The 17,223-nt window shown below is 40.7% G+C and overlaps 1 protein-coding gene across 1 annotated transcript in view; it reads right to left on the bottom strand.

The window, feature by feature from the left end:
• The window catches only part of LIMCH1 (LIM and calponin homology domains 1), a 348,851-nt gene that overhangs the window by 86,534 nt on the left and 245,094 nt on the right, over positions 1 to 17,223 (bottom strand). The window contains 2 exon segments of the mRNA XM_007453042.1: positions 2 to 207; positions 10,312 to 10,507. Coding sequence (XP_007453104.1) covers positions 2 to 207; positions 10,312 to 10,507 — 402 coding nt within the window.

Below are 17,223 nucleotides of genomic sequence, written 5' to 3'. Positions count from 1 at the left end.
TCTTCCGATATTCCTCTCGCTCTGCTTTCTTCTTTCTCAGGGGTGCCGGGACGTAGGCTGTCTGGTTGCTTTTGTTGGGGAGGTACTGGTTAAAAGGCACTGCTGATTTGGGCTCACCGTGGGAAGTCCGCCTCGCAGACATGTCATCCTTTTTCACATCCGGCAGCTTCCGATGGGGCAAGTCGGATTCAGAGTCGCTTCCTCTCCCTGGGAAGAGAGGATGGGTGCTGAGAGAGTGTGCTGGGTTAGCAGTAAAGTTCCCAATGGCGAGTATGCAGTATGGGGGATGTGGTTACATCTGTGGGTTTACTTCCGGGGATTACTTCCTTAAATTATTCACTTAACAAATCTAAAGGATCAGTCGACATTAATCCACTCTGGGAAAAGCTCTCCATTCTAATCGGGAAAAAAAAAAGTCAAATTAAAAAAAAAAAAAAAGCAGAAAGCTTAGCTGTATCTGAGAGTTACCATTAACAACACATTTGCAATAGAACCATACCCCATGCTCAGATTCTTCAACTCTCAAAAGAAGAAACATAAATTTACCAATGGAGTTTTTACTCAGCACCTGTTGTTGCATGTCTTACACTGCGCTAGATATTCTGACAAATAAGAATTACGAAGGATTTATAATCCTTTGCCTTTGAGGTACCTTTAACCAACTCATGAAACACCTGGAGAATATCAGTTTTAATCAAGGAGCACAGACATATAAGAACTATAGGAATTCAGAAAAATGATCAGTTTGGATTATACCAAGGGTTTGCCTTCCAGGAAACAGCTTGAGTGCATATTCCTCTACCTCGGAGCCCTTCCTGGTATCCACAGCTGGAGGCAATCTTTGTTTCCTATGAACACTATGGGCCGAAGATCTATTTCTCTTCTGATGCATTACGCTTTCTACCTTGTATTTTGAAAATAAGGGCTTTATATCCTTCACACTGTACTTATCACAGTGTCTTTGGGCACAGTGGGTATCCTCAAATGATCAGATGAATCAATGAATTAGTTTGGCTTAAACAGTGTTTTACACGACACAAAGGAATTCAATGTTACCAACATCAGTCTTTTGTTGGTCAATAGCCCCCATAATTATACTGTATCCTTGTTTCCTGAGTCTCATCTCACCAGATTTCTAAGATCCATTAGGGTGAAATTGTCATGAAAACACACACTACTGTGACAGGCAGCCACCATTTGAATGCTGGTTGAAAACTCTTAATCACTGAGAGCATTATGAAAAGGTTCTTCAACTCCACTGATAGCAAATAGAAATTGACCTCTCTACCCCTGTGAAAAGAACCTTAAACTAAGAGTCGAGCGATGTGGCAGCCTAGCAGAGTGGGTAGTGCAGGGGGTTAAGTCAGATCCACTTCATTTTGACTTCTGACACTCATTAGTTTTGTCATTTGTCACTTCACCACTCCAAACCTCATTTCCCAATCTATAAAGTGAGGATAATAATATCACCTACTTCATAGCACTGCTGGGAGGATCAGATACATGTAAAACTCTTGGGTACAGTACTTGGTCCCGAGTAAGTGCTAAACAAACACTGACTACTCTTTATGCCATAATAGTTCTGGATCTGCCCCTGATGACCTGTGGGCTCCTAGGCTTGCCTCTAACACACTTGGCCTGTCCTTTTTCTGTAAAAATAGGAATGAAATGACTTGCCCTGGAGATAAAATGATTTAATGGCTTTTAAAAAATGGTGAAAGTTAAAGCACTGACCATAAACAAGTTGTTCATTGCTGCAGATGAAATATTCAATTTATGAATTATTCATGCCACTTGCTTTCAGCCTCCCTTCTGAAGTTTTGACCATTTCATTACTTGTTGGTTTTTGATTCATAACTTAGCTCCCTTCTCACCCTGTCTTTTATCAAGTCTATCTGTCTCAGTGTCATAATAAAATATTTAGAGCCCCCTGCGAATGCTTTATAACAAACACTAATACTACCTTAACTTGCTAAGCACTTGGATTTGTTTCCCTATTTGATATTATCCCCATTTTACAGTGGTGGAAACAGAGGCCCAGAGAGACCCAAAGAGCCCTTTTTCTCCATGGCTGGTAACAGCTCCAGACTCCAGTTTCTGTTCTCCAGATTCCAGCCCAAGAAAGACCCCTCGTTGCTGGAAGGGAGAGAAGCACAGCCCTGGGGAAAGGAAGGATCAGACTTTGATAAAAGGATGTCGTCATCATGATGCGCACTGTTGCAGTTTCCTAACTTTGGGCACAAGTAGAGAATAAATAGTTCCTTCCTCTGCAACACACTTCTCTTGGAAAAATGTCCTTTGCCTAAAGCATCCTGACTAGGGGAAGAACTGTATTTTGCTGAATAAATGAAGGACAGAAAATGATTCTTCAATCAACTATGAAGGCTTAGTATGGATTACAGTTGTCTCGGTCCCCCCCCACCCCCGTTCTAAAATCCTGTAATCTATGAAACTTATTTTGGTACAATATCTAAAAACATATTATCCATAATATACTGAGAGAGAGTCTCAAAATAGGTTGTTTAACACATAAACAGATAACCTTTTTTTTTCCCCCAATTAGCCTTTGATGAATGTCTTCAATAAGGCACTTCAAGAAAAGTTAATTTGCAAATGCCCTGAGGCAGAGTGGCTCAGTTGAAAGAAGCTAACCTTCTGGACCTAGAGACCAGGGTCTAATTTCAGCTCCATCATCTACTAGCTGTGTGACTGGGAAATTGAAGCCCTCTGTACCTCAGTGTCCTCACTGGAAATAAGGAGGTGATAATACAGCTCTCCTAGGTTGTCGTGAGGATTACAAGAGATGTAAAGCACCCAGATAGTGGCTGGTGAGGTATACTTTCCATAAGTGTTAAAACTCCTCTTATCTCAGGCCAAGACTTCCAAAGATTTTTTTTTTTTTTTTTTTGTGGTACGCAGACCTCTCACTGTTGTGGCCTCTCCCGCTGCGGAGCACAGGCTCCAGACGCTCAGGCTCAGCGGCCATGGCTCACAGGGCCAGCCGCTCTGCGGCATGTGGGATCTTCCCAGACTGGGGCACGAACCCGCGTCCCATGCATCGGCAGGCGGACTCTCAACCACTGCGCCACCAGAGAAGCCCAAAAAGATTTTGACTTGACTTCACCCTGAAAACATGAAAATGTACTAGGGTGGCATCTCCATCTATGCCCAACATTGCACATGATGATGATGACATCCTTTTATCAAAGTCTGATCCTTCCTTTACGCCTGGGCTACATTTCTCTCCCTTCCAGCAACTAGGGGTCTATCTTTTTTTATGTACCTTTACCGCCCACACCGCCAACCCATTGCTTTTTCATCTCCTCTAACACTCTAATTTCTCTCATTCCTTATTTCTCTCCCTTAACTCGTCTTTTCTATAAAAGATAAGAATATTTATTTAACAATATGCATTATGTTTATAAAATATGTTCTTAATTTTAAAAGTACCTGAGTGGAAGGTTTTGTATTTCCTGTTCAGGGAAGCTTATTAGTGGCCTCAGAAGGCATGCCAGTGAGGGTGAGGGAGGAGCTGGGCACCTATTTAGCAAGCCAGATTGGCTGAATTGACCCTGGAGATCCATAGCCTCCTCACCAGGTGGCTCTCGTGTCCAACCCATGGAATCATGGCACGTCTTACGAGTGTGGCTCTTGATCATCCCTACTGAATGGGTCAGTGGACCTCAGTAATAATAAAATGAAAACTCTCTCTATTGAGCCAATATGTTGTTGGAGAATTTCATGGTAAGACTTTCCCTAATTGATTGTGAGTCCTAGGAAATAAGTTTTCAAGAATTAAAATGTTCTTCTAAATTTGGAAGAGTTTATTAGGACCAGCAATCTTCTTGATTATCATCACTTAAAAAATATACCATAAGCTCTAATGAAATACAACATCTATTTGGATAAAATTATACCACATTTTTTTAAGGCAGACAAAAATGCGTTGTTTTTCTTTAAAACCTCATTAGGTCTTGATTAGTTTACAAGACCATAAGCCTTAAAAAATATACCATAAGCTCTAATGAAATACAACATCTATTTGGATAAAATTATACCACATTTTTTTAAGGCAGACAAAAATGCGTTGTTTTTCTTTAAAACCTCATTAGGTCTTGATTAGTTTACAAGACCATAAGCCTGAAGCTGGAGTAGCAATTCTCATATCAGACAAAATAGACTTTAAAATAAGGACTATCAGAAGAGACAAAGAAGGACACTACCTAATGATTAAGGGATCGATCCAAGAAGAAGATATAACAATTGTAAATATTTATGCACCCAACATAGGAGCACCTCAATACATAAGGCAAAAACTAGCAGCCATAAAAGGGGAAATCGACAGTAACACATTCATAGTAGGGGACTTCAACACCCCACTTTCACCAATGGACAGATCATCCAAAATGAAAATAAATAAGGAAACACAAGCTTTAAATGATACATTAAACAGGATGGACTTAATTGATATTTATAGGACACTCCATCCAAAAACAACAGAATACACATTTTTCTCAAGTGCTCATGGAACATTCTCCAGGATAGATCATATCTTGGGTCACAAATCAAGCCTTGGTAAATTTAAGAAAATTGAAATTGTATCAAGTATCTTTTCCGACCACAACGCCATGAGACTAGATATCAATTATAGGAAAAGAGCTGTAAAAAATACAAACACATGGAGGCTAAACAATACACTACTTAATAACGAAGTGATCACTGAAGAAATCAAAGAGGAAATTAAAAAATACCTAGAAACAAATGACAATGGAGATACAACGACCCAAAACCTATGGGATGCAGCAAAAGCAGTTCTAAGAGGGAAGTTTATAGCAATACAAGCCCACCTTAAGAAGCAGGAAACATCTCGAATAAACAACCTAACCTTGCACCTCAAGCAATTAGAGAAAGAAGAACAAAAAAACCCCAGAGTTAGCAGAAGGAAAGAAATCATAAAAATCAGATCAGAAATAAATGAAAAAGAAATGAAGGAAACAATAGCAAAGATCAATAAAACTAAAAGCTGGTTCTTTGAGAAGATAAACAAAATAGATAAACCATTAGCCAGACTCATCAAGAAAAAAAGGGAGAAGACTCAAATCAATAGAATCAGAAATGAAAAAGGAGAAGTAACAACTGACACTGCAGAAATAAAAAAAATCATGAGGGATTACTACAAGCAACTCTATGCCAATAAAATGGACAATCTGGAAGAAATGGACAAATTCTTAGAAATGCACAAACTGCCAAGACTGAATCAGGAAGAAATAGAAAATATGAACAGACCAATCACAAACACTGAAATTGAAACTGTGATTAAAAATCTTCCAACAAACAAAAGCCCAGGACCAGATGGCTTCACAGGCGAATTCTATCAAACATTTAGAGAAGAGCTAACACCTATTCTTCTCAAACTCTTCCAAAATATAGCAGAGGGAGGAACACTCCCAAACTCATTCTACGAGGCCACCATCACCTTGATACCAAAACCAGACAAGGATGTCACAAAGAAAGAAAACTACAGGCCAATATCACTGATGAACATAGATGCAAAAATCCTCAACAAAATACTAGCAAACAGAATCCAACAGCACATTAAAAGGATCATACACCATGATCAAGTGGGGTTTATTCCAGGAATGCAAGGATTCTTCAATATACGCAAATCTATCAATGTGATTAACCATATTAACAAATTGAAGGAGAAAAACCATATGATCATCTCAATAGATGCAGAGAAAGCTTTTGACAAAATTCAACACCCATTTATGATAAAAACCCTGCAGAAAGTAGGTGTAGAGGGAACTTTCCTCAATATAATAAAGGCCGTATATGACAAGCCCACAGCCAACATCATCCTCAATGGCGAAAAACTGAAAGCATTTCCACTAAGGTCAGGAACAAGACAAGGTTGCCCACTCTCACCACTCTTATTCAACATAGTTTTGGAAGTTTTAGCCACAGCAATCAGAGAAGAAAAGGAAATAAAAGGAATCCAAATCGGAAAAGAAGAAGTAAAGCTGTCACTGTTTGCAGATGACATGATACTATACATAGAGAATCCTAAAGATGCTACCAGAAAACTACTAGAGCTAATCAATGAATTTGGTAAAGTAGCAGGATACAAAATTAATGCACAGAAATCTCTGGCATTCCTATATACTAACGATGAAAAATCTGAAAGTGAAATCAAGAAAACACTCCCATTTACCATTGCAACAAAAAGAATAAAATATCTAGGAATAAACCTACCTAAGGAGACAAAAGACCTGTATGCAGAAAATTATAAGACACTGATGAAAGAAATTAAAGATGATACAAACAGATGGAGAGATATACCATGTTCTTGGATTGGAAGAATCAACATTGTGAAAATGACTCTACTCCCCAAAGCAATCTATAGATTCAATGCAATCCCTATCAAACTACCACTGGCATTTTTCACAGAACTAGAACAAAAAATTTCACAATTTGTATGGAAACACAAAAGACCCCGAATAGCCAAAGCAATCTTGAGAACAAAAAATGGAGCTGGAGGAATCAGGCTGCCTGACTTCAGACTATACTACAAAGCTACAGTAATCAAGACAGTATGGTACTGGCACAAAAACAGAAAGATAGATCAATGGAATAGGATAGAAAGCCCAGAGATAAACCCATGCACATATGGTCACCTTATCTTTGATAAAGGTGGCAGGAATATACAGTGGAGAAAGGACAGCCCCTTCAATAAGTGGTGCTGGGAAAACTGGACAGGTACATGTAAAAGTATGAGATTAGATCACTCCCTAACACCATACACAAAAATAAGCTCAAAATGGATTAAAGACCTAAATGTAAGGCCAGAAACTATCAAACTCTTAGAGGAAAACATAGGCAGAACACTCTATGACATAAATCACAGCAAGATCCTTCTTGACCCATCTCCTAGAGTAATGGAGATAAAAACAAAAATAAACAAATGGGACCTAATGAAACTTCAAAGCTTTTGCACAGCAAAGGAAACCATAAACAAGACCAAAAGACAGCCCTCAGAATGGGAGAAAATATTTGCAAATGAATCAACTGACAAAGGATTAATCTCTAAAATTTACAGGCAGCTCATGCAGCTCAATAACAAAAAAATAAACAACCCAATCCAAAAATGGGCAGAAGACCTAAATAGACATTTCTCCAAAGAAGATATACAGACTGCCAACAAACACATGAAAGAATGCTCAACATCATTAATCATTAGAGAAATGCAAATCAAAACTACAATGAGATATCATCTCACACCAGTCAGAATGGCCATCATCAAAAAATCTAGAAACAATAAATGCTGGAGAGGGTGTGGAGAAAAGGGAACACTCTTGCACTGCTGGTGGGAATGTGAATTGGTTCAGCCACTATGGAGAACAGTATGGAGGTTCCTTAAAAAACTACAAATAGAACTACCATATGACCCAGCAATCCCACTACTAGGTATATACCCTGAGGAAACCAGAATTCAGAAAGAGTCATGTACCAAAATGTTCATTGCAGCTCTATTTACAATAGCCCGGAGATGGAAACAACCTAAGTGCCCGTCGTCGGATGAATGGATAAAGAAGATGTGGCACATATATACAATGGAATATTACTCAGCCATAAAAAGAAACGAAATTGAGCTATTTGTAATGAGGTGGATAGATCTAGAGTCTGTCATACAGAGTGAAGTAAGTCAGAAAGAGAAGGACAAATACCGTATGCTAACACATATATATGGAATTTAAGAAAAAAAAAATGTTATGAAGAACCTAGGGGTAAAACAGGAATAAAGACAGAGACCTACTGGAGAACAGACTTGAGGATATGGGGAGGGGGAAGGGTGAGGTGTGTTAGGGCGAGAGAGAGACATGGACATATATATACTAACAAACGTAAGGTAGATAGCCAGTGGGAAGCAGCCGCATGGCACAGGGAAACCGGCTCGGTTCTTTGTGGCTGTCTGGAGGGGTGGGATAGGGAGGGTGGGAGGGAGGGAGACAAAGAGGGAAGAGATATGGGAACATATATATATGTATAACTGACTCACTCTGTTATAAAGCAGAAACTAACACACCACTGTAAAGCAATTATACCCCAATAAAGATGTTAAAAAAAAAAAAAAAAAGAACATAAGCCTGAAGGTTATCAGGCTGATTGGTGAAATCTGTGTGTTAAGACGCTCTTTCATGGATGGTGTTTTGTGAAGCTCAATTTCATGTTTTTCTTTACATGGCAAAAACTTTTATGAAAAGACTCTGGCTTATCAATCTTAACTGCTGCAAACGAAATTGTGCCTCAGCACATGTTAGTACAATATTAGTAATTACCATCTCAAATCCCTTCAAGATGTGGCTCATTATAAACTCTGAACCCCTCGAAGCTGGTGACAGAATAAGTAAAGGATCTGCATTACCAGTTATTAAGAACTAGGATGAGACAGTAATAATTTTTTAAAACAATCAAAATAATATGGATGAAACAGTTTGGTTAAAATATGTTTCACAAAAGTAAATCTCCCTTTCAGTTATGTTAAAGCTCAATTAGATCATGCAGTTGGTATTGTAACTTCTAATACTGTGGGTGGGACTTAAGATGTCATGTAAATTTTTAGAAATGTTTTTCAAGCAGTTCACAATGCACCATGGAATTCTTTAGGAGTCACATACGATGTGGCCCTGAGGCTAATCTATTTGTTGGAAAGTTTAAGTACTAAACAAAAGCGTTCGTTCAGTCATGCTAGAATTTGAAAAATCTATTAGGCAAACAGAAAGAAGTGTGGGTAAATTAAGCTTTAGGGTATAAGTTTTGGACTCACGCTTCTTGAGGCTAACATCGTTACACTACTTACAGTGACTTAGGGCACTTAAAAACAATGTTAGGGGACTTCCCTGGTGGAGCAGTGGTTAAGAAGCCACCTGCCAATGCAGGGGACACAGGTTCGAGCCCTGGCCCGGGAAGATCCCACATGCCGTGGAGCAACTAAGCCCATGCGCCACAACTACTGAGCCCGTGTGACACAACTACTAAAGCCCATGCACCTAGAGCCCGTGCTCCACAACAAGAGAAGCCACAGCCATGAGAAGCCTGCTCGCTGCAACTAGAGAAAGCCTGCACACAGCAAAGAAGACCCAACGCAGCCAAAATAAATAAATAAATAAAAATTACTTAAAAAAAAAAAAAAAGACAATGTTAGGATGATTACTTAACCTCTCTAAGATTCATCTGTAAAATAGGACTAAGGAATGTTTCACAGCCCCATGAGAGGACTAAGTCAGATACTGAGCATCTTGTAATATGTGCTGAGGGTTAAATGAGATACCAGGGGTCGAGTAACGAACTCAGGACCTGGGCATGTTAAATACCCAAGTATTTTGGTAACATAGAATTTTATAGCTGAAAGGGATCTTTTAGCTATAAAAGATAATGTTCATCTCAGAGAGAAGACTTAAAGTCTCTAGAAACATTAGCTTCAGTCAAGCAATACATGAAAAAGAAATAGACACAAATAAAAAAAATTCCCCACCAGCCTAAGTGTCTTTCGGCAAGTTTATACATGCAGAGCCAATCTATCTTCCCTTCCTAAAAGCACAAAGGTGCAAGATAAGTAAGGTAAACAGCTCTTGGAAAATATGTGTTAAATTTACATCAGGTTGCATGACCATACATTTTTGTAAAGAAAAATGATCATTCCTTTCAGGTGACATAAAATGCATGGGATTTAAATCAAACCCAGCCTCAGAAGAAGCAGGCAGTCTGGGTTGTGTTCTATACATTAATGGCCACCTGCATCGCTCTAGTCAATGGTCAGGTATCAAAAGCATTGCCCAAACTGTGCCAATTACGGTTTCACAATCCCAAGCTTCAGAGCTTTCCTAAGTGTTGTGCAGTGTGTTTCCAGTTTGCTGGAAGTTGATCTATTTTCACTTACACAGTGTGGTACTCACTCAAACATTTCCCTTCCTCGTACCTGGAGCATATAAACCTTCGGCACACTTTATGAGCTAATGGTCTGCACAGTGTCTTGGTTTACTGAGACCCAGGGAGGAGTGATGTAACACATTTTCCAACAGAAGATACGCTCATTGAGGCAGTGTTCAAACCAGCTGCTGGCAAAGCCAACCAAAATTCTAAGGACCACGAAAAACATTAAGAGATTTTTTTCCCTACCAGTTTAGAGTTACCAGATTCCAGCAAGGTGGATATGGAGTCTACCTTTCTAGGGCCAATCTCTCGGCCGGTGACAAGGCGGCCCTTGTTAATGTTTGATTCTAAGATGTGCAGTTTATTAAGGCTCCAACCTACCATCACTGCTTCCCCTGAGGACTACATCTGGCGAAGGTGTCTGCCGGGAACGGGAGCCAAAGGAATCCAGGCTATCGAAGGAATCATCTCTGCCGTGTCGAGGGGGAGAGAGGGAGTCGCTGCGCTCAGAGTCCCAGCAGTCGATGTAGCCACTGTCTCGAATACTACGTTTAGGGCTCTCAACGTCATCAGTCTCCTGTTCAAGAAGAAAAGGAAAGGATTACAGACATCACAGCAACAGACATAGAGGTTACAATATCAGGAAAATCAGTCTCCAACGGTCTCCAAAACATCCTGCATATAGAATCAATCTGGAAAGGCTACGGCAACCAGTTATCAAATTGATTATCATCTACACAACACTTCATTAAGCCTTCCCTGCTGCAACTTTTTCAATCAGAAGATCACACATATTAAAAAAAAAAAAAAAAAATCCCCAAGCATCTCGTACTCCACAACGTTGGGAAAAAAAAAGTCCAAGGAACTGAGAATAAAAGATCATCACGTTTGGATTCACAAGAATATAATGACAGATAAAAACAAAAATGAGAAACTAAAACCTTAACCTTGACCCATCTTTCAGGATCCATAACTGCATGTCTGTTCTGGGACCCAGCCCCTAGTTTAGCTGCACAACTGCTTCTGTTTATGCTGTCTGGCTAATGCACACAGCATTTGTTTTTGCAGCACAATCAGTTCCGTAAAATCCTGGAGCAGCACGCTTCCATCTTCTGCTACCTTGAAGGGAAATTCCTGCTCTGAAAGGGAGCTGTCTTTCTGGGGCAAAAAATTAAAAAAAAAAAAAAAAAAAAAAGCAGTGAAAAATATGTGAAATGATTTTCCTGATGCCTCGGAAGAATCCAGGCATGCTCTCGCGCTCGGCCAGCTCTTGGCACTGGGGGAGCTGAAAGCACTTGTGGCTGACCCACATGTTCAGAGCAGTGAGAACAATGGCTGTCTTTGACAGCCTGTGATTATAAATTCTTTCCAGCGCAAGCAGCACATACTAAAACACTGAAACTCCAGCAGAAGAAAGGTCAGTCAAAGCCATCCTCACCCTCGAATTATAATAAAAGCCTTGTTCCCGCCAGTGTCTTAGCATTAATTACAAGAGTCCAAGCTGACGAAAACAGAAATAACTCCGGTCACTCAAAGATAAACCTCAATTTAATCTCTCCCAGACTGTTGCTTAAAATCAGCGCTGTGAATGACATCGGCAAAGACTGGAAGGTCCCACTGCAGATTTCCTGGGATTCTCAGGCAGGTCCCCTCCCCATTCCCCATAGAAAAGAAAAAAAAAAAAAAATTCTCCGTGGTAGCAATTTTGGAAACTGTCTACACTGACTAATATGCTTGCCGGAGCCAAAGCCTTTTAGGAAGTGCCTTTGCCAGCTGCTTCTATCAATTACAACCAGATCCTCTGACACACTCCCCGGCAGGGGGCCCTTTGGGGGGACAGAGCGGCTGTAATTCACAAGGCACGCACAGTGGTCTTGCATCAGGAGAAGGAGTAGGAAAAAGGGGAAGGGCAGGGCTGAGGGGGGTACCCTGCTGCAGCCACACCGAGGACCTGATTAGTGCCCCTGAAGAACAGGTTGTCAAACAGCCTGGGTGAGTACAGATGACATGACTCTCCCGAGGAAGGCAGAAATCCCAGTTATGGAAATTAAGGTATTTTAGTTTACTCGTAGGTCAAAATTAACCAGGACTTGTACAAAAGCCAGGCCTGACTAGCAGGAAAAGGAATTCATGACTAACTGAAAAGTATACATCTAAATTGGATATGGTTTTGCATTTAATTTCTTTGGAAATGCAAGTAATTATCTTGGATTATTTATCCACTGAGAATAGGCTAAATGGCTAATGTTACTGAACACTTACTATGTGTTTGGGGCTATGCTTGATGCTTTCTCTATGCTCTATTCTTTAACCCTCACAACCTGCTCCCCAGTGATGGGGTCAGCATTGTCCCTATTTTATAGAGGAGAAAAGAATCAGAGAGGTTGAGTAAACTGACTCAGGTCACACAGTAATCAGCAAAGCTGTGATTCTAACACAAGACTCTGTCTTCAACTACCAAACGGTAAAAGCTGACATTTGATGAACTTTGGTATAGTTACAGCTGTCAACAACAGCATCACCTCTCCCAGCGGCTGGACACTTACCGCCTGCTTACTCAGTGGATGACACTAACCTGGATAATGTCCCTTTGCTAAACACTGTTTATGCCTAGATCACCAACCTATACGTGCTGCAAAAGAGGGACAGTTTAGAGTAGGTTAAAAGCATGGTCTTGGAAGCTCAGCTGACAGTTTAAATCCTGGCTCCACCCTTTGTCAGCTGTCTGACCTTGGGCAAGTTATTTTACCTTGCCCAATTTCAATTTTCTCATCTGTAAAATAGAGCTAGTAATATTTATCTCATAGTATTGCTGGGAAGGTTAAATGTATTACTATATGGAAAGCATTCAGAAAAACACCTGACGCATAAGTGCTCGAAAAATGTTAGCTGTGTTATAATCACTACTATGCATTCACCTGGCAGGTAAACGTCAATATATAAATCATAGAAAATTTATAAATGCAGTTAAGGACATAATCTTATATACACACTGATACTCTTCTATCTCCTTCTCCATTTATATCCCATAACTAGATGCCTTGGGCCCAATTTCCCATCAGGGAGGGCAGACACTCAGGAAGTTGAGCCACTGGTAACATCTAGAAATGACACAATTTTACAAGCTGCTTGGCACAGAATTACAAAACTGGATTTTCAAGAAAATAATATCAGACAAGTTTCCCCCAACACCCAAATGTCTCCCCCACCCTACCCGACAGACCACAGGAGAACAGAAAGGAAAAAGAGAAAGTTGACATGCTTCTTGGAGCTCCAGCTGCTTTCTTACAGCCAGTTATGGGAAAGAAAAACAAAAAGGCCGTTCTGTTCATGACTTTGTAGAAAGCCAAGAATTAAACCTTGGGTCAAGTGAGAGCTGGAAGCTGAACGGCAGGGTCAGTTTGACAAGTGAAAACCAGGCCACCTGTGGCCATCCTTGGCCAAGCTGGTCCCTTAGAAACCCCAGGGTGAAGCAAGAAGCTGGCTCTTTAGCCAGAAATAAAGATTTGGACATCCGCGGGATGAACAATTTTATTGGACTCCATCGAGTCACCCAAAGGCAAGCTTTGGGAGTGGGGTTAGAAGATATAAACCAACACAAAGGCTAGCACAGTCTAAGTGCTCTGTACTCGGGGTCTGTTACGTCGTCTACGCTTTCCATCTAGATGCCCAGTAGTGGCATCCTGTCTTCTACAGAGAGCACTCCAGGGAAAGGGGATAAGACTCAAATCTGTCCATTGTGCTAATTGCTGGTTGTTCTAGTAAAAGTGTGTTAACGAATGGGGTGTGAATTACCAGCTTCCACAATATTTTTGGATTATTTTACTCATCTGTCCTCTTCTTATCCTCCTTTGTCAGAGAGAATGAGAACCAGATACAGTTGGTGACTGACTTTTGGTATCTGAGAAACTCCAGATGCCTCTGTTTTACCACTCACCATTTTCTGCTTCCTTTGTGATTTATAAGGTGGCTAAATCCTATTCTGCAGTGTGTTAGGTTCTACTTTTCCAGCCTGATGAGCCATCTCCACCCACCATACTCTGGTTGGTGAAGCAATTCATTCCACAGATACTGACTGAACATCGTCTATGTGCCAAGCACTGTCTTCAGTGCTGGGGACACAATGTTATGCAAATTCGATAAATTCCCTGTCCTCATGGGCCTTATGCTCCAGCAGGGAAGGCAAAAAACAAACAGAAAAATATACAAATACAAATTTGAATACAAAGTTGAATGGTAAGTATCACGAAAAAATAAAGCAGGTTAAGGGAAGAGAAGTTGATGATGGCTGCTGCTCTAGGCCAAGGTCTTGTACTTGTTTGCCCATCAAGCTCCCCCCTCTTTATCCCCTTGTTCTGATAGCACCCTCTGAGACAGTACTGGCTTGGGCCAATCATGGTATCCCCTGTCCCTGGTCACACTGACTGGCTCAGGGATAGGACTCACACTGGACCAGAGTACACCCTAGGAATTTTCAAGCTGGGCCCAGGGAGAAGGATTCCTTGCCTTCTGGGCAAGAAGCTACGAGCAGATAATCCTGGGGATGCTGTTGGCCATGGTCTCTGCTATGAGAGGGTGTTTGCCTACTGGGGGAGAGGATGAATTCAAGAAGAGACCGGAATAGAAGAGAGACAGAAGGAGAGAGAAAGAACCTAGAATGTTGACTTTCTAGTTGCAGGTCCTGAGATCTCTAGGGCCACCCTCGTCCCTACGGTGCTCCCTTTAATCTCACTATTCTCGTAGTAATTCCCCTTGGTTCAGCTTAAGTGTCCCCTCCTTTGGGAGACTTTCTCTGACGTATCCAGGCCCAGTGAAAGGCCATTGTCATGATGCTTTCAGAGACCTTTTTTGTCTATAGCAATAGCAACCTACTACGAACATCTACTGTGTGTCCGATGCTTATGTTAAGGGCTCTACATGTGTTCCTTGCACTACAGAACTTAACAAGTTGTACCACAGTTAATCATTTTTATGCACATTTCTCCCACTAGAAAAAAATGAATATAAAAAAATTTCGGGCTAGCCTCCTTTGTGAAAGAAAAGCTTTTAAATTCAAATTTCAAATTTATTTCAGCCTGTATATGTGCAGAAGAGATTCCAGTTGTCTCTCAATATCTGTTTTCCATTTCTTCTCCAGTGAAAATACACACAGTTTTTAAATGAAATAAAATCTACTCTTCCCAAGTCTTTCCTTGCAGCTAGGTATGGATACGTGACCAAGCTCAAGTCAATAGGATGTGAGCAGAAGTGTAGTGCATGACTTCCCAGAAGTGTGTTTAAAGGAAGGCATAGGCCTTTCTTCTCCTAAGCCCTCCTTTCTCCTGGCTCAAAGGTGGACTTGAAGGCTAAAGCCTGTGCAGCCATCTTGGACCAGCAGGTGAGTGGCCGTGAGTTGAGGACAGCAGAGTAAAAAGACAGAAGGAGCCTGAGCCCTTGATGGTCACGGGACCCTCACACTAGCCCTGGACTGCTCATGTCCATACCTTATGTGAGTTTGATATAAAACTCTATCTTATTTAAGCCACTGGCAGAGTTGTCTGCATTTCCCAGTTAAACTCAATCTTAATTGATAAAATGAGATAGTATACACTTTAGATAAATCTAATATTTTCAGGCATTGGATAGACCTGTGAAATTCAGGTCAATTACTCTCTTTATAGAGAGACGTGGGAGCACCACAGCTGGCCATTTTTAGTTAAGTCACGCTTTGGCCAGTGATACTAACTACTCCCTCATGTCCTGTGATGTCAGCTATATTCACTAAAAAAAAGTAACAGCTGTTCACAACAACAGGTCATTTCAAGGCAGTTGTTAGTAACCAACTGTCTCACTAGAAAGGGAAGTTAGGAGAGCTGCAGAGACCAATAGCTGCTCAGATTATAGAGAAGCTGGACTAGTGATAAGAAACATCAATAATGAGAAGAAATCAGATTCCAAGAGAAATCAGCAGGGAAACTATGAGGCAGAGCTTTTAAATAGTTTAAAACAGATAATCCATCTATCATTATCCAAGTCCAAATTTAACATAAGACCAACAAACATTTAGATTTCACAAATCCATACTGAAACTTACCTTTGTATTTTCCCTAAGTATCCTTTATTGAGAGAGATGAAAGATTAGAGGACAAATAAGAGTTAAGACTAAGAAACAATGTGTTGTGTTTGAGTGGTGTGTTTATTTTATTTTTCAAGGAATTTAGCTTCAAGGACTTTGTTTATATGCATTATGACTAATATGAAAGCTTTGTCCATTTATACATTTATGAGCTGGCCTGGTTCTAGCCAAATGCAAAGAATTATTAGAACTATTAGCTTTAAGGAAAAAATAATAAATCATTAGAAAGCTGGAGCAAATTCTTTTTTTTTTTTTTAATTCTTTTTATTTTGGGCTGTGTTGGGTCTTCGTTTCTGTGCGAGGGCTTTCTCTAGTTGCGGCGAGCGGGGGCCACTCTTCATCGCGGTGCGCGGGCCTCTCACTCTCGCGGCCTCTCTTGTTTGCGGAGCACAGGCTCCAGACGCGCAGGCTCAGTAGTTGTGGCTCACGGGCCCAGTTGCTCCGCAGCATGAGGGATCTTCGCAGACCAGGGCCTGAACCCGTGTCCCCTGCATCGGCAGGCAGACTCTCAACCACTGCGCCACCAGGGAAGCCCCTGGAGCAAATTCTTGCTTTCAGTATTAAAAGAAAATCCGTAAACTACAAAATGTCTCTCAACGAGGTCTCATTGGTGCATTGAATTTGCATGTTAGAGAAAAAAGGAAGGAGAAGTTCTTAATTATATATGCTGCACTATGGGTCTTATCCAAAACCCATGGATGCTACTGATTACAAATGAGCCTTACCTATTCACTAAGGCCTGTTGGGTGAGGCTGCTCCCGGGGAATACTGTATGCTAGTACTTTGGGTGAGTTAATGTACACTGATGAATCCTAAAAAGGAACACATAGGCAGCCACACACAAAACACTGCACTGTTTCTTGGACGAATTCCTACCTTAGGTCAGTCTTTCCCATAATTAAATACACAAATAAAGCTTTGACTACTACAAAACATGTTTTCCAAATTTCCAGGTCATTCAAATGCAATGGTCATAAAATATGCATCTTTGAAGAGAATGCTTCTAATTTTTCAGAGCCCATCTGGAGTGGGTACCCAGGCAAGAACTTGGCTAATGTTACTTCACCCACACCAAGGCCCTGATGGGTAAGCAAAATAACCTTTAGGATGAAAGTGCAGAGCAAGTCTTCATTTTTGTATAATGCTGTATTGTTTAATTCAGGCATTATTCCCCCAAG

This window comes from Lipotes vexillifer, unplaced genomic scaffold (assembly GCF_000442215.2).
Source record: "Lipotes vexillifer unplaced genomic scaffold, Lipotes_vexillifer_v1.1 scaffold1272, whole genome shotgun sequence".
NCBI lineage: Eukaryota > Metazoa > Chordata > Mammalia > Artiodactyla > Lipotidae > Lipotes > Lipotes vexillifer.
Note: the sequence above shows the minus strand (reverse complement) of the source record. Positions and strands in the feature narration are given on the sequence as shown.